Source organism: Halichoerus grypus, chromosome 6 (assembly GCF_964656455.1).
Source record: "Halichoerus grypus chromosome 6, mHalGry1.hap1.1, whole genome shotgun sequence".
Classification (NCBI taxonomy): domain Eukaryota; kingdom Metazoa; phylum Chordata; class Mammalia; order Carnivora; family Phocidae; genus Halichoerus; species Halichoerus grypus.
Genome location: NC_135717.1, coordinates 146180611 through 146199688, shown reverse-complemented (window position 1 = coordinate 146199688; position 19078 = coordinate 146180611). Strand labels below are relative to the sequence as shown.

The window sequence follows — 19078 nt, the reverse complement described above, 5'->3', positions numbered from 1 at the left end:
TTTATGTCTTTTACATTATTTCTATTTTATTCAAGAGATTGGTATCACAAATTATTATCACCATATATGTGGGATAGTTTGTTGGCAACAATATGTTTAAATTGTCATATGAAACCTAATTAGTAAACTGTATACCAGTCGTGGTTAATCGAGCAGACTCTGATCAATTTTAATATTTAAAAACTGGAATCATTCCTTGTAGAGACGCCTCAAGAAAACCCTGGATTTTTTCTTTCTTTCTTTTTTTTTTCATTTGTAAAACTAATGGTAGTATTAAAATCTCAGTATTGTTATGAAAGATCAATGAGCTCCCCTCGCAACTGTATTGCCTAGCATTTAGTAAGTATTTAATAAATTTTAATAGGTATACTTATTTTCTTTATATGTAATTATCTACATTTGAACTTTGCAAATTCAATTTGCAGTCACATTATTTACATTTTGTCTTTGTCTCAAAGGAATAGAATTAGAATATACTTCTTCTTGACTTAGCATTTATAGTGAACTTATAACATTCAAATTCAGAGCATCCAAAACATACCATACAGTGCTACATATTTTTAAATTTTATTTTCTGGAAAAAAATTTCTGTGTTTATGCTTTTGTGTCCAAGAAATAAAATGCAGTTTTGTTTTCCAACAGATGATAGAGACTTTCGAAAATTAAAAGTAAATTTTTAAGTATTATTGAATATATATACATTTGAAAGTATGGAAATTGAAAAAAGTAAAAACAAGATTGAAATTTCTTGATAATTCTTCTACACTAAGGTAACAGATGTTAACATCTTATAGTTTCCAATTTATTTTACAAATATCACTATCCTGTAACACCGTAGCTAAACATTTACTCACTAATACAATTTTTGTCTTTAAATAGATTTTTAGAAGTATAATTGCTGAGTCAAAGGGAACGCATGCATTTGGTGTTATTGATAAGTCTTCCCAAATTGACATTTAAAAATATTGTGTCCTTTGGTGTATAATTAGATTCTAATCCTTTGTATTTTTGTCAATTTTTAAAATTCAGATAAAAATCTCTTACAAACATAATGCAGTTTTATCTACAGGACCATTACCAGATAACAGAATTTCACTTATCATGCTTTGGTTTAAAATTGCTATATATTTTCTTATTGAACAATGTTATAAATGATGGATCTATAAATACATTTTTAACCTATAAATGCAAATTAGAAAGTGACCCTATTCTAGAAGTGGCATCACATGTAAAAAGAATGGTTGATTGGATATAAAGTGTGGTATACAATAGTAATGTTCTTTATTTCTGATTCCCAGGGAGATTATACTTCCCCACACCCTTGAAGTCAGGAGCGGTAATGTGACTAGTAGCTATGACCAGTGCACTGTAAGGAGAAGACCATCAGCTCTCCAGATGAAAAATAAATAAATAAAATGATTCCACTACATGATAAAGGACAAAAAGATAAATTCTAGATATATTAAAAAATCTATCCATGGAAAAAACAAACAAAATAAAGGAGACTGTCCATACTTTTTAAACATTATACCAAAAAAAGCCATATGTATGAAATAAATTTGAAATCAAAAACACTACACTGCAAAAGTCAGACCAAGAAGAAGAAAATTGTGAGAATTCATAATGCCTTGGCTAGAGAAGATTTAATAAACACATGCCTCCCTGGGTGAGACTAGTTGAAAAGCAAAGGAGTGTCTGGAAAACTGGGCCTCCTTTGCAGTTTCTGGGCTGAAAACAGCCAGATCCTTGTTGCGGCTCAATGCCCTCACCCAGGGAGTAAATGCTTAACCTAGAGAAACATTTATCTTTGGTCGTCACATACTCCATGCACTCCCTGACTGCACACATGTCACGAGCATGGTATGTTCTGATCACAGGGTACTTCCTATTCCCTGTCCTGATTCTTAAAGCTTCACATTCCTTCTTGTTTTTCTTATTCCCTTGATGTATTAATAATGTTCACAATAAAAGTGGAGGCAGTTTGACTTGGGACCTTTCCCCACTAGAGTGTCTGGTCCCCACACCCTCTCCTTTCTCCTCCTAAGGTGTCTGGAGTAATTTTTTCATTCGCTACCTCAGGATTTGCTGGCCAAACCCAACAGAAAATATAATACTTGGGGAAGATACCTAAATATTTTCAACATAAGCAAAGATAAGTGTATATGTGTGCATCTCTACACATATATTTGAAACTTCTACAAATCAACAAGAAAAATTTAAAAAAAAACCTATAGAAAAATATGGCTAAAGAAAATGAAGAGTAATTTTTAACATTTCTTTTTGAGAATTCTTCCATTCTCTGCCTTTGTTAAGCCTTTCTCCCAATTCCTAATATTCTTTCTTATAATTTATAAGGATTCATAAATTCTTTCTTGCATTAATTCATTGAAGAGATACTGCTTGCCTGCTATGTCCTAGACATCGTTTAATGGTTTGGTGGACAGGCCATTTTCACTTCCCGAATTCCTTTATTTATATAAATACTTCATCTTAACACTGAGCTCAGGAAGACCCAGTACCCACCTAGAAGTGGTACAGTTTCCAGATTATACTTGATTTTAGACAAAATATGATTGATTCGACTAGTCTTTTGATCATTCCCCATATGTTTATACTTTTTAAACAAACAATCAGTAATCTAAATAAGTGATTGGAAGATAACACAAAATGTAGAAGAGTAGAATGGGAAAAAAAAATAGATCTCCACTAATCTTGCTGATGCTAATTTTGTTTTTGCAGTCCATGAATTATTATAAACAGCCAAACTTCTAGTTAGTAGATCAAGCAAGGCCATGTAGATATGCCACCCCAGGATTTACTCTGACTTAACAAGAATTATTGGAAAAATAAGCAAACCAACTGTAACTCAAGTTCTCAAAGATATGTTTGGACTTAAGCCAAAAGTTTAACTTCCTTTAAGACTTCTCTTTCTTTGACCCAGGTTCCCTCCCAAGTGCTCTTTTCAGTGCACTTACTCCAAGATCAATATTAGGCCCATGCTTCTAGTTTCTTCCATTTTCATTACATTATAGTATGAGGAGGTAGAAGTTACCCTAATGTTTGTCTTTCTCTTTTATTTTTGTGCTGTTTCTCATCAAAGGACTTTTTTTTTTTTTTGCATTACCATTGTCAATGTTCATTTGTTCAGAAATAATTGAGATTTGCTTTTTATTTTTATTTACTCCACAGCAACATAAAGCAGTGCATTGACCTTATGTTAAGATATTACTAATCTGTGAAAATCAGATGTGTGAAATTGGAAACAACTTTTTAGTTAAACAGGTGAAGGGTGAGATTTTATGAAAGCCTGGCTTTTGATACATATGAAGAAATATTTACATCCAAAATTAATTGTCAGTAATTCTGTACCCTTTTTCCACAGGATAGAATGTTTAAATTTTGTCAAATGAAGCATATTTTTGAAATACTTGATAAAATGAGATGCTTGAGAAAACGTTCCACAGTGTCATTCTTGGGAGTTCTTGTCATTTTCCTTCTCTTTATGAACTTGTACATTGAAGACAGCTATGTTCTGGTAAGTTTTGGAGGTTAATTGTTTTTGTTGTTGCTGTTACAAATAAGGTCTAAATCAAATTAGGCTTAGTCCAATTGTAACCTAACTTCAATCCCAGGCTGCTGGAACAGCCTTATTTGAGCATAACTGTAACATGTATACTTTCTATCTAGCTCCTTTTTGTATTAAATCTATAATCCCAGCATTACAATTATTTTGATTTATGTTGCAATGTTTTCTTTAATGCTGCACATGTAGTTCAAATATGTGTATTTGTTTATAAATAAATTAACTATCACTATGCTGGATTAATTTTATGTACAGCCATAATAATTTTTGAGCTTTAATTTGAGATATGCAGAATTTTAAAAATTTCTTAAAGATATTAGTCCTTACTTTCTCAGTTTTTTATATTATCATCGAAATTTTCAAAATCTTATTTTTTAATTAATGATACTAATTATGCTATTTTGTTAAGAAGTAATATTTTATTATAATGTATGACACCTCACTTGATTTTGAATAGTCATAAATGGCCACCATGTTATATATTTATATTCATTGAAAAGTAGTGTGGAACCTCAAGAACTAGAGATAATGATGTGAAAACTATTCAGTAGTTTAAAAAAGATAACTTAGTATATAATATATAAATGAATTTTTAAGTAAATTCTAGAAATATACAAAAGGACTTACTCTGGCTAATTTTGAGAACTCAATTTGTTCTATTATTTGTTATCATTGTAAATATCACATCATTTCATGTCTGATGAGAATAACATGGACATTTTTGCTTATTTACTTTCTGTCTGAATTGAGCTTAAGATATCTGGAGAAATCCTAATCTTTATGTTATTGCTCCTGTTCACATATTTCAGAAAATCAAAATCTTTGGACACAGAGAGGACTGAAAAGTACTTTCCACCATGCAAGCATGGTGAAAGTTTCAGTGAATATCTTAGCAAGAGAAAATCTGACAATAACCACAAAGAGCATTTCCCAGTAAAATGTTTTATTTCATTAATTGAACATGATATTACCTACCCATGAATTGTCATGTACTATTCTATGCCGATAGGCCAACCATTTGATCTTAGTTGGGACAGATCCTCTCAGGATGTCTTCTATAAAGCATCTTGCTTCCGTTAGCATTGTTCTTTGATGATGAAATTCTGCCAGATTCCTAGATCTTGACTCTGCCTATGCCTTTTACATTCACATATACTTCTTGATCTTGTGGTCCCTTCATTCTATTATCCATAGACAATTCACAATGGCTGAAATCACCACAGATGAATAGAATTTGATTAGGCATGATTTAGGTAAACATAGCAAACTGGAGAAACTTACTAATGAGATGCATTTTTACCTTTCTTTAAACCCAATTATTAGGTTTATGAGACTTACAGACAATATAGCAAGCCCCATGTGATCCCCTATTTTTTCTGGATAAAATTAATGATCATAAATTAATAAGGAGAGCTTTTGATAAATGATTTAATTTTGTAATAAAAATTTATCTTTTGCATCTATGTCTACTGGTAGCAGTAAATCACATCTTGTAAACCAAACACATGGTATTGACAGGATGCTTATTGTATTCAATGACTTGCTGCGTTTGTAAGACACTTTTAAACACAATTTCAGTGTTTCATTTTAAACAAAGGACCATTGTATGCAACAAACATCCTTACATCTTGTTAATAGAGAACCTCCTCAAATTCATTATAAAATGTGTAAGAAGTAATAGAGTGTATATCTATAAGAGGATCAAATACTATTGCCCTGTCTTGTGGATTTGTACACATTTCTATCCAAGCTTCAGTCCTACCCATCTAATGTAAAGGGTGTGATTTAATGACTAAAGAGTATTTACTTTCTCAATTTACTTTCTCTGACTAAAGAGTATTTACTTTCTCAATGAAATTTTCTCTGGCTAGATTACGCATATATCTAGTCAAATTTACAAATCAGGCCAAGTGTAGAGAATAGATTGCTCCTTCATTGTAAAAATTGTAATTATTTTTAAGTACTTATATTAAGTTGGAAAAAGTGAGTTAAAATGATGGTTAAATACAAGCACTCCCCTTACTGAAAATTTAATGACAGTATTTTTATTAGTTTAATTTCTCACTATTTACTGATGATTTTTTTTTTACCTAAATTCATTCAAAGCCAAATTTCATCCCAAGGCTTAACATGTATAAAGATTTAAAACATTTAAATAATTAATGTAAAACTACACTAAAATCCTTTTCTAAAAATGTTTAATAGCCAGGGAAAGCCAGCCACCTACTAAGTATACAATGTAGTTTCTTTGTAACACTTGTCCTTTTTGACCCTTTTATCGGTGTTTATTTCAGTTTTCACAAAATTATCTCATTCAGTTTTTTTTCTTGACTTCAGAATGCCACAATGTGTACAATTTGCTAAGCATAGACATTCCCAGATCTTTCTTTTCCTGCTTTCCTTCTTTCAGGGGGAAATACTACTTATAATTCAGAGAAATCAGATAAACAATTACAAGTGAAAGATCTCTGGAGTTACTTAGCACTTTCTATTCTGCTGTTTTTGCTAGAAAATCCATTTGTGGCCTGAAATCCTTGGCATATAACAGTTTAATGCATTGCTTACATATTCAGGACATATGTGCCTTTTATTTGGAAAGGAAGCCAAGCTCAGTATAAGAGACAAATACTATTACAAGGCAAACTAAGAAGAGACGCTACATGCCCAATCAACTAAGCCTCTGGGCTGTGAGCATCTTCAAAGTAGCCACCAGGGTATATACTTAGTCTGTTGCTAGTCCATTGAATTGCATTCCTATCCAGAAAATGATTGTCATAAAGCTTTGTCTTATTACTGAGAAATACACCACAGCATAGTAGCTACAGAAAGAAGGTATCCAGGGAGAGCCTAGCAGTTCAGGTAGATGCCTCTGGAAAGCAGCCAACAAGGCTGACTCAGGTGAAAGTTGCATTATTTATTTATGCTGAAAAGTGTAAAGGAGCTTGTTCTTGAGAATTTAATAAAGTGCTTTCATATAACTTCCATTTCATTTTATATTCTGTTATGTCCTTCAATCAGGATGAATGTACTCTATCTTAACACACAAAAGGTCTGGGATTTTACACATTCAAAATAGAATTCTTAAAGAAATATTCAATATCCTGCACTTCCTTTAGAATGTAACATCACATAAGAGCAGAATGGTAAAATGATTTCAGAATTGTGACTACTGTGATTCTTATAGATATTTCTCCTAGACCGTATTGATAATGGACACTATTACATTACTATTAAAGAAGTTGGTGCTGAACTGAGTCCTTAGTTACTTTTTTAGCAATCCTAAGTTTATTTTAAAATTCTGATAATGTTCTATAGGTTTTCAGAAAGACAAGATGAAAATATTTATGTGTAAAGAAATTATAATAATCAGAATTCAATAGATATTCAATTAGTATATTTATAAGAAATATAGAATTCAAGGTATAATTTCATATATTTTGAAATTCTGTAACTTATAGATGGCAAACATATTATAAATATTGTAAAAAGCTAACGTATTTTTCTCAATTATCAAGACAATATAAAATATAGAAATACAGTATTAAAGACCAAGTATAGGTTTATAAACATAATTAAATATACAGAAGGGATCTTGAGTTAGCGAAAACCAGATTGAAAGCTCTTCCCAGTCGTGGTCTACTGTTCTCAATTTTTATTCTAAGACAATTCCAGTCTGGCCAATGATTTAAAATTTTGAGCCAGTCCCTTTCTCCATTGTCATTTGAATGTGATGCAAAGTATTGAATGTTCTAAATGAGGTAAAATTTGTATTTGAATCCTTTCTAATTTTTTATGACAGTGATTTAATTAAAGTTTTATTGACCACAGGCAGATAATATGAGGACCAAATTGGTTCAAATGCATTTACTTCCTCTATAATCTTAATGGCTTGCACATGCCTGACCTGACATTGTATATGGAATAGTAGAAATAGATCCATATAACATCACACAGTACAGTAGACACTTGCCAAAAACAACAAAATTCTTTCTAAATAGGTTATCTTTGAATATATATTCTGCCCATGGTAGTAAGCCTTATACAAAGGCCAAGCAAGTCGATATTTTGCTAATAATGTATAACCAATAAAAACTTGATCAAATCATGATTAGATAATCAAAATCTACTATTGAACTTATACTAAGTAAGAGAGAAAAAGGGACCAATTAATAATTAACAGGATATATTTAAGCTAAATATGAATCTTTTTTTAATAAAAACCTTCTCAAAGATCAAATGACAGAAGTCCATTACCAATTACATAAAGGGGTTCTTAAACATAAAAGGACCAGGCTTCAACTCCAATAGAATACTACTTACACAAACACGCACGCATGCATTCACGCACATGTACACACACACACACAAGCAACAAGCAAACATATCATGGGAAAAACTAGTGCAAGTTCTGAAGACATTTCCTATATTTGGTACAAATGTATCTTAAGATATCTTGAAGACATGTGAAAAAACACTGATGTCACAAAGACCATGGCTATCTATTCTCAACAGTCTTTGATTATAGTGGCCATATAAGTAACTGACTAAAGCTTCTTGATTAACAAATTATCCAGAAATAATTATGTAGAAATTATGTATGGTATTATTGAACAATTCTTGAAGAAGATGAAATAGCTTAATATGACTCAAATATGGGAAACTTAGTAAGAATTAGCTTTACATCACTGTAGATTATTGTGAAATTTTAAGATCATTGAATTATTGTGAAGGATTTGAATTTTAACATAAAGGCAGTGGGAGTTTTCACATAGAGATTTTTTTGTCCAGAGAATGCCATTATTAATGTATGCTGTGGAAAAGCAAATGGAAGAGAAGTATAAAGAGTACAATAGAGTAGGAGAGCCTGGAGTAGAGACTCTAGGTGGGAATTCAGGTGAGAGATGAGGATCTATAGCTTGTGGTGCAGTAGTTGAGATTTATATAATACCCATGTTGCATATCAACCCCATATGTTCGTCGTGTAAGGAGAAACTTTATTTAATCCATGACCATCTATTATTTATTTATTTTCTCTGCCTCCTTCATGGCATTCAGGAAGGAGATAAACAACTTATAAGGGAAACATCCACACATCAGCTGAATTCAGAACGTTATGTGCATACTTTCAAAGATTTATCTAATTTCTCAGGAGCCATCAATGTCACCTATCGCTACTTAGCTGCCACGCCTTTACAAAGAAAGCGTAAGTATCCCTACACTTTCAAATAAAGAACACATAAAGTATTTTTGTTTTTTTAAAATTAGGGGGTGCCTGGGTGGCTCAGTTGGTTAAGTGACTGCCTTCAGTTCAGGTCATGATCCCGGGGTCCTGGGATCGAGACCCGGGGAGTCTACTTCTTCCTCTGACCCTCTCCCCTCTCGTTCTCTCTTTCACTCTCTCTCTCTCTCTCAAATAAATTAATAAAATCTTAAAAAATAAATAATGAAATAATGACATCTGGCTTCATTTGTATCTCAATAAAAGTTTATGGGCTTTACTAATATATATTCTTTGGGAAGTAATTCAGTGTTTCTTCACAAATTGCAATTACTGATCCAGTTCCATTAATAACCAAAAAAAGAAATTTTTTAAAATGCCTAATTGTTATATAAACTTTCAAACAGTTTGCTGTAGAACCACGTAGAGAGACTGAGAAAAATCAATTTATTTGAACTTTTAAAAAACTTCCCTTTTAAAAATAACTATTCTCATACCGATATATTTTCTAACTCTAATGCTTTGGTTTTTATGACTTGCCACTGCTTTTGAAGTAGTGGAAGTCGTTTTTTTAGTTTACCAAGGTGCTATAACCAATTACCACAAACTAGGTAGTTTAAAACGATGGGAATTTATTCTCTCATATTTCTGGAGACCAGATGTTCAAAATCAAGGTACTGACAGAGCCGCTCTCCTGAAAGTTATAGGGGAGAATCTTTTCTTGACTCTTTCAGCTTCTGGTCACTCTTGCCGTCCCTTGGTTTGTGGGAGCTTAACGACAATCCCAGCCTCCGTCTCCACAGGATCTTCTTCCCTTGGTCTCTGTGTCTCTCTGTGTTCTCTCCTCTTCTTCAGGGACACCAGTCATTGCATTTAGAGCCCACTCTAAATCCAAAATGATTTATCTCAAGATCCTTAACTAATTATATCTGCAAAGACTCCATTTTCAAATAAGGTCATATTCTGAGGTTCCAGGTAGACCTGAATTTTTGGAGAAAACTATTCAACTCACTATCGGTAGATTGGATCTGAGAAGTAACATACTACACACACTCTATGGATTTCAAGACACCGTAGACTATAGAAGGTATCATGATCTAATTAATGTGCCACTAAGAAAGCATCATCATTATCAGTTTTAATTGTAAGATGCCATCAATTATAATATTCAGCCTGAGTTTAAAATGTTTCTGTGTGAAAAATATGACTCGTGAAATCAATGAAACACAGTGATACCATGAATTTCTTAATAGGTCATGTGGGGACCACAGAAATTGAATTCCCCATTAAGAAGTGTTTATACAAGTGAGTCTGTGATCACCAGGTTGAGGAAATTGTAACTTAACTTAATTCGGGCTTCTTTAGGTCTATATTCCATTCATTCCTTCATTTCAAATGTCTATCGCTCTTAAGGCTTTCTTCTAATTGCATAAGATTGCCAATGTTTATTTTTATCTCCATCTGTTACACTACCTTTGTGCAAACATTACTGATTCTCCCTTTCCGTCCTAAGTTAGTAAACTGACAATACACATATGCCACTGCTTTATACAAAGAGGTGATATAAAACAGAGTGTACATGCAGGGCACTTTGGATCTTGGCCCCACACTACTCATTAGGTGTTACACTTTGCACAAGTGAACACATCTCCCTGTGATTGAGTTTCCTTTCCTCATCTATAAAGCAGAAATGATGACAAGTGCAAAGCTATCCCAAAAGATGGTTAGGAATATTCAAGATGCATATTACAGGCAAAATGCATAGATTCCTGCCTTTAATGTAGGAAGTATTCTCATAGTATTGGCTATTCTAGGGCATTAGTAAAGGCTGGTATCTTGAGTTGAATGGTACCACAGAACATATTCATTTTTCAAAAGAAGTTAGGGTCGTAAACCCAGGTATTTAAACAAAATGTGTAAATCTCTGCCTCTCTGACAGACTAGTAAGAAAGATTATTCTTAGAAAGGGCTTTTTCAGTATTGCATAAGTCACAACAAGTAGGTGTCTGTATTAAAACAGTGATCTTGGTGAATAGAAACATTTTTCCTATTTTTCAAGTAGATTTTAGGAAATTTTATTCAGTTCTGAATCACGGTGAGAATCAGAGCTTTAAAAAGGGAAAATATTTTGAGAAAGAGGCATCTACACTTCTTAGAAGTAAACTGCCATTTCACAAGGTTTTATTTTATTCCCTACAGATATCCAGTTTCTAATTTTAGATTTTAGATTCTGAATAAAAATTTCCCATCAGAAAATTGCTCTAAAATGTGTTTCAAAATAAGGAAAACAGTGATATTCATGTATTGGAACAATGTACTATATATTTGAATAATAATGCAGTTTTAAAAAATAGTTTATAATTTTGTTTCCATTCTAATTAACGTTCTAGGTAAATTTCAAAATAAAATTGTGAAGTCCAATTATTTTTCTGGTGCGAGATAATGACAATGATCAAAGAAAAATGAAAATGTAACATGTTTTCTATGAAAAATTTAAAGATAATTAAAAGAATGAGTTATGCTTAATTTTCTTTTTTATCATTTGAGACTTATTTGTCATCCTTAACTGTGAATTTCCTTCTCCTTTTGCATTTTTTAATAGTGTGGATATTATCCAAAAATCTATCTTCTCTAATGGGCATATATGAGAACATTAAGCTGCAAAACACCTTAAGTCGTATTTTTTATTTCATAAACAAATGTTTACAGCAATAAAGCTCATATGTCATTGTGCTTAAGATGCATTTTTTTTCCAGAGAAAAATCAATTATGTATTAAGTCCTATAGCCTTTACATATTTAACATTAAGACTTCACTCACAAACTATTCTACACATACCATTTACTAGATGTACCTAATACCGTAGCAGGCCTGAGGGGAAAAGATTTTTTTTTTTCTATGTTATTCAAAGCCTATTTCACATTTAATTTGTCTTCTTTTTGAATTCTTTCGCTCAGGGTTTCTTACAATTGGACTTTCATCAGTGAAACGAAAAAAGGGAAACTATTTACTCGAGACAATCAAGTCAATTTTTGAGCAATCCAGCTACGAGGAGCTGAAGGAAATTTCAGTGGTGGTTCACCTAGCAGACTTTAATTCATCCTGGCGTGATGTCATGGTCCAGGATATTACACAGAAATTCGCCCACCACATTATTGCAGGAAGACTAATAGTTATACATGCTCCAGAGGAATATTACCCAATCCTGGATGGCCTTAAGAGAAATTACAATGATCCAGAAGACAGAGTCAGATTTCGTTCTAAGCAAAATGTAGACTATGCTTTTCTGCTTAATTTTTGTGCCAATACTTCAGACTATTATGTAATGCTTGAAGATGATGTTCGATGTTCAAAAAATTTCTTAACTGCCATCAAGAAAGTCATTACATCCCTAGAAGGAACCTACTGGGTAACTCTTGAGTTCTCTAAGCTTGGCTACATTGGAAAACTTTATCATTCTCATGATCTCCCACGTTTAGCACACTTTTTATTAATGTTTTATCAAGAAATGCCTTGTGATTGGCTATTGACTCATTTTCGGGGTCTTTTAGCTCAGAAAAATGTGATCCGTTTTAAACCATCTCTCTTTCAGCACATGGGTTATTATTCATCATATAAAGGGACTGAGAATAAGCTGAAGGATGATGATTTTGAAGAAGAGTCATTTGACATCCCTGATAACCCTCCTGCCAATCTATATACCAACATGAATGTTTTCGAAAATTATGAAGCAAGCAAGGCTTATAGTAGTGTTGATGAGTACTTTTGGGGGAAACCACCTTCAGCAGGAGATTTCTTTGTGATTATATTTGAAAATCCGATTTTAATTAAAAAAATTAAAGTAAGTACTGGAACAGAAGATCGGCAAAATGACATTTTACATCATGGAGCCGTAGATGTTGGGGAAAATGTTGTAGATTTCAAACAAGGTAGACAATGTGTTACTTACTTAAGACTAGGGGAATTCAAAAACGGAAACTTTGAAATGTCGGAGGTGAATCAAAAAATTCCATTTGACATAAATTGTATAAGGATATATGTTACCAAAACACAAAAGGAATGGCTGATTATTAGGAGTATTAGCATTTGGACTTTTTAACCAATTAAATCAATATGTCCAGTTATTGAAGCAGGCTTTCCTGTTTCCTTTTTTGCTACCTTCCTCTTTTGTTACTTTTGTCTGTTGGAGGGAAAGCAATGGATGGGATATTTTCAAAGAAAAGTCTAATCGTTTTGGAAGTTTTGATTTACATATTGTCAACATAATCTTATTCTAATCCACACTTGTATTTATTTTAACTCTCGAAGTTGAGAATCAGTCCATGGTTAATGCTTCTTCCATTTATATTTTTAATGTGATCATGTTAGTTCCAAAATTTCAACTAAATGTCCAAAAGGTGACATGAAGGATTTAAAATGAGAAAATTTAGTTTGTTGGATGGTGAGTCTTGAAAAATAGTTGCCAACTGTATGCACGTCCTCAAAATTAAACATTCATTATATCATCAGATAGCTTTCATTAAGCATGTGTGAATATGCAGTTGGTTAGAATGATAATCCATTTTTTTTCTTGTAAACATAGGTTTTCATAGACTTCTGTACATCTACAATGAATACCTCCTCATAGAAATATGTCTTTACAACAGAATTTTGTGCGTAGCTGGAGTGATGGAAAGAAAAAAAATTACTTAAAAATATTTCTCCCCTGATTATTTATATAAAAAGGGGCATTGTTCATTGTATAAAAACACTTAATTGAGCACCTATTGTTAATAAATTTTCTGTGGGAAGCAGTCTTTTTCTAGATTCCCTTTTGCAAAAAGAATAGTTAAGCTCAATATTTTCAAGTTATATTGGGTACCGACCTTTAATAGACGAAATTAGAGAAGGCCTATACTTAGTTCATTCTTACAAACATTTTCAGTATATGCAGAAAATTTTTGAAATTGATTTTATATGTTTTGTATTAAAATTCATACAATTGAAATTGTAATCTATCATATACTTTTTTTGAAGTTTAAATGGACATCTTATAAAAGAGAAAAGTAGGAAACATAGAAATCAGTTGACTTTTCTATATTCAGAGCTAGTTCATAATAAAACCAAAGTGAGAGATCAGATGTTTGATATCCAGACAGCACCCTCTCCCTTATGTAGAGATTGCTCCTCACATAAATTATGCTTTCTGTTCACCTCTACCTAAGGCTCAGATAGTAAGTTACGCTATCTTGAAATGGCTAGTATAATTCTTCCATAAGTCACATTTTCATTCTGTGGAATAAGCCTAAAGTGTCTGAAATGATAGTCATGTATATGCACCCACATGATGAGCAACCTTGACTAACTTTTACTATAAGGAACTGGACAATTGTGCCTAAACCATGTGTCCTATTAAAGCACTTCAGGAGACCTTAGTGCATCCTAAAGACATTGGTTGTCCAGAACGCCCTGAACTTATCTGACCCTTTCTATCTTTTGACAGACAGCAAAGATAAAAGGGTTTACTATGAAGATATGAAAAGTACTTCATGCGTGTTTATGGAGAGGCTCAAATGCATATGTTTTGATAGATTGGAAAGTATTTTATTCACTCTATCCAAATTGATTAAATTAGAAACTCGTAAAACTTTGGGAATTTTTTCTTTTATTGATACAATAGCTACTGTGTATTTTCTTTGCATCCAGTTGCTATGGTATAATAAAGAGAAAATATGAATCTATAAATATTAATATTTTGTTGCACTACTAAGTCTTAAAGTCATAAGAAAAAATGAACACTGCCACTAAACTATAATCTTTGCCTTGATTTGGAGGATATTTGCCAGACGTTTGAAGATACTCTATTTTCTTGGCTTTTCTCGTCCTCTTTCATTAACTGGCTAGTTGCATAATATTCTACATATATCTCAGAAATTACAAATAATCGTTTTTCTGCACTTTTAATGACAAAAGGTACACAACAAAGACATGTAATATCAAGACTTAGGCAGACTCCATGAAGTGACTGCAAACTTCTCAGAGTCTGCATAGGTTCTGAGAGTGTTTCCAAAGACCAGCCCTTGACATCAACTTCTGGAAAATGCTTCAAGAAATATTGCCAAGGTTAACAATGAAATCGAATGTTTGCTAGAGAATTATAAATGCAAACTGATTTTAAGGTTTTACATTTTACCTTAAACTTGATATTTTCATTATGGAAACCAGGTTTGAATAAGCTGGTCAGTCACCTAAGGATGTCTTTATGTTTTCTTTATAGATGAGTGGAGGTCAACTTTTTAAGGAAAGACTTTGACAAACAAAGCTTCTCCATTAGAGAACAAGGGAACAAATAACCTTTCTCTTTCTAAAAGATACATTATTTATATGAGTCAATGTTGCATTCCCTATATTTAAAAATTCTGCAAAAGGCTCCTGTAATCTTGTCTCAGAGGCATAGAGCAAAAAGTTAATTAGGTTTAATTATAGTCAATCTGTTATTAAGCATTATGTCTCATCAATGTATCTTTGTAGTAGGTTTTTTAAAATACATATTATTTTCTTTGTTACAAATATCCATTGAAAAACACTGGAATGTAACACAAAAGTTGAGTTATTTAACTGCTCCGTGAATAAGATGCTGACAGTGTTCGAGCACAAAATATGGTATATACCTTAAATAATGTCTCAATTTGTTTACTTTAAATTGACTAAAAAGCTTATTTACATTTAAATTTCCTCTCCTTAAGGGAGCCTTTTCAGCACTTATAAACATCAAAGAAAAGCATTCATAAAAGCACAATAAAAATATGGAAATTATACATTTCTGGAAAATACACATTATAGCAGCAATAACATGTCTGGATATAAAAATACATAAAAAGTGTTAATATAAGCACTGTTGCATTATCATCAAAAAAACTATAGATTTTGTAAGATAGATATTTTCCAGATATAAAGATATAATTTAGAAACCAAGCATCATTTAGAACTGCTTTTCTCATATAGCTACACTTATGAGACTAGAACATTCCATTTCTTACTGAACCATTATTCTCTGGGAATTTTTATAAAGCTGTCATAGAAAAACTATCCTGTACAATAATGGCACCCAAATGAAACAAATATTTACAAATTACAAGGTATGGTAGGGAAAGCACTTGCTCTTCTAAATGTCCATATGGCAAACATCACTCAATATTTGCCAGTTTGTCACATGTCCTTTAGAACATGACACCTTGGATTAACATGGAAAACTCAATGTCCTCCAACATCTGAAGATAACAGTGTGATCCTCTTCCTTTGCCTCATCAGTATTTCCATTAACACTGTTGAAGATTACGTTTATTTTTATCACCATGCTCTTACTGACTAATAAAGCTCACACTCAAATTTCACAATCTTTATTACATGATCTCCTGATAAAACCTGATTTGACATTTTGTGTATGTTCAATTGATTTTTTGAAGGTTTCTTGTAAAATTTAGTATTAATTTCAAGAGAATTTCATTTTTTTTCTTCTGACCCATGACTCCCTACTTTCCAGCTTTTGATTCCATCATTCAATGTTTTAACATAACTCCGCAGCTTTCTGGGACCACAGATTTGGTATGTGTGCCTTTTGTCCTCTCAGGAAATACATTTAAAGGGTCATGTAGACCTGAGTTTGAAACCCAGTTCTGTAATTACTGACCTCCAGATATGAGGAAAGTTATTTAACCTTTATGAATCTTAGTTCCTTCATCTGTGAAGTTGAAATTATTTTACCTTGTAGGCTGTTAGAACTGAAAAGGAGATAAAGTAATCAATCAAGAAATAAATGTTTCTTCTTTTTTTAGCCATGTTGTATATGTTAAAAAAGGATATGGCCCTTCAAAACACTACCAGAGGCCTTCATCCTGATCAATATCAACTTCATTACCCACTAGAAATGTCATCCAGACCACCTTTTTATATTTATATTGTTAAAGAATGTCATGTAGGATTATGTAAATGCTTTCCTAAAATCAAGATATATTTCTGTCATTCTATTATTACTCTAGAAACCTCATCCAAAATTTGTAACAGTTGTTCTTAATATTCCCATTGTAAATATTAATGATCATTTCTTTTTAAGAAATCTAAACCTGTTTCTTTTGAAAATTTAAGAAAAAAAGGCTTTTTGTAATTTCTAAAATTTTGCCCAGAATCTCCAGTAAACTCACAGAGCTACAGTTTGCCGAGTCTTTCCTTTTTTAATATCAAGTTTATATTCTTTTGTCTATTTTTTCCATTACTGGCAGAAGTTATCAGTGCACTAGCTTATAAATTACCTGTTCAAACTTGAAAATAGGCTTCCTCTCCTTGTCTACCTTGAGTTTCATTGTTTCATTGTTTAGATTTCTACTCCTTTGAATTTCTTCTCAGTTCATTTCAGGATTATTCTTGTCAGAAGGAAGAAGGTTGTAACAAAATGTAATTTGGTTAGTTCTTGCTCTTTGTCTTTTGTTTGCTTTTAAGTCTTTTTGAATGTTCCAAAATTATCTCATCATTGCATGTATGGGTGTGTGTGTGTCTATGTCTAGGTAGATCTGTGTGTGTGTGAGTGAGTATACCTATATGTGCACATACACATATGTGTGGATACATGTAGGTATCACTGGGTGTGTGTATATTTGAATATATGTGTATTTGTGTGTGTGTGTGAGAGAGCAAGAGGAAAGAGGAAAAAATGAAGGAGAGGTATGTGTATCCTTAGCATTATTTTTGACAACCACACCTCCACTTATTCTTGGCTTCAGTGTTCCTAACATACTGCTTTCCTGGTTGTGTCTCCCTTCTGAACTGGCTTTTGGTTATGTGTCCATAAATATTTTATACATGGAAATAGGGATACATTTTATATATGAAAAATCATAGCTCATTAGAAATTTCTGTACAACATTTTAGAGTCTCTAAATTCCTTAAAAGTTTATTTGTTTATTAGCAGATCCCATGTCTCTCAGAACAGGACTTGATTTTTAGAATTTCAACTTTAAATTTATTTTATTTGAATATCTTAACATTTGAAGATTCAAATATGAGTGGCAAAGCATTCTCTTTATAAACTATAAATATTATGAAAACAAGGTCATACTGTTCCAAAATTCTTATCTCTTCCACCTCATTAATCTGCTCATCATGGTTACTCTGACTAAAGTCCAGAGTAGTGCTCATTTCATTAATTCCAAAATCTTCTGAGATGCATTAATGTTCTATTTTGAGCATTGAAATTGAAATGTAGATTTGAGGCCATTTTCTAGATAATTGGATATGAACATCTATTCTGAAAAACATACATACTTGAGACCAAAGTAGTTTCTTATTTGAACTATTGCTGCAGCTTCCCATTTTGCTCTGTCTAGATATTCTCTTCAAAAATTTACCCAAAAGTTCAATTTATTATGTGATAAAATGAGTAAGATTTTTATGCCCTTAGAAAAATATAATCACATTAAGAATATAGTATGTTCAAATTTCATGTCTTATTGAAAGAAAAGCAGTACCCTGCATAGCCATCTCTTCAAATAGCTGAATTAAAGATATATTGATGAGGTTCTCAATATTTTTTCCTATGAAATGAAAATTTTTATAAGGCATACACTCATTAAATTTAATAAGCAGGAAATTATTTTATTTAAAGATTATTTAAGGGTGAAAAATGACAGTGAATAAACTGTATTCAGAAACTTAGCCTATACTTTCAATATACTATGTGTTACTACAACTTAAACTACAATAGCCAAAAGAACCTACAATCATTCTGCTTAACTGCAGATAAGTATGATTTTAATGCATAAAAATAATAAAAAATCAATGCATAAATGAATCAGTGCATAAATAAAGTTAGTAGTCAAAATTGAAAGCCAACTATTGGAAAACTTTTTAAAATATTTAATTTATGTTGTACTCAAAGGTCTGGAAGAAATGTAAGGAATTTTTCTCTTCTATCTCCTTGTTCACTTCGCCATCTGTGTACTGCACAGAGATAAATGGCAATCCCATTTTCAAACTCCAAGGTTTTAAATTCTATTACAAACCAGACATTTAAAAAATGCTTTTATTGTAATTTCATCTAAGTCAATTTTCTTATTCCATAATAAAGTATTATTTTCTCAGCAGTAACTCCCCAACTATATACAAAAAAATCTTAAAATAGTAAATGCATCTTTCCCCCATGAAATGCTTCCACATTTAACTTTTTGATATGTCCTATTTTCCCATCTTTAAATAATCTATATAGTTCTTGCCTACTTTTAAATATACTGATATTCTGCCACCCT

General features: G+C 32.0%; 1 protein-coding gene across 13 annotated transcripts in view; it reads left to right on the top strand.

Moving 5' to 3' along the window:
- Positions 1-16901, top strand: part of MGAT4C (MGAT4 family member C) — a 725092-nt gene extending 708191 nt beyond the window's left edge. For 12 of the 13 annotated variants that reach the window (XM_036110967.2, XM_036110954.2, XM_036110961.2 and 9 more), the window contains 3 exons: positions 3383-3535; positions 8639-8786; positions 11759-16901. In XM_036110967.2, coding sequence (XP_035966860.1) covers positions 3389-3535; positions 8639-8786; positions 11759-12900 — 1437 coding nt within the window. In that variant the 5' untranslated portion in view covers positions 3383-3388 and the 3' untranslated portion in view covers positions 12901-16901. Of the gene's footprint in view, positions 1-691; positions 771-3382; positions 3536-8638; positions 8787-11758 lie in introns of those variants that run through there. The other variant, XM_036110973.2, reaches the window with a different exon arrangement.
- The last annotated feature ends 2177 nt before the right edge of the window (positions 16902-19078 follow it).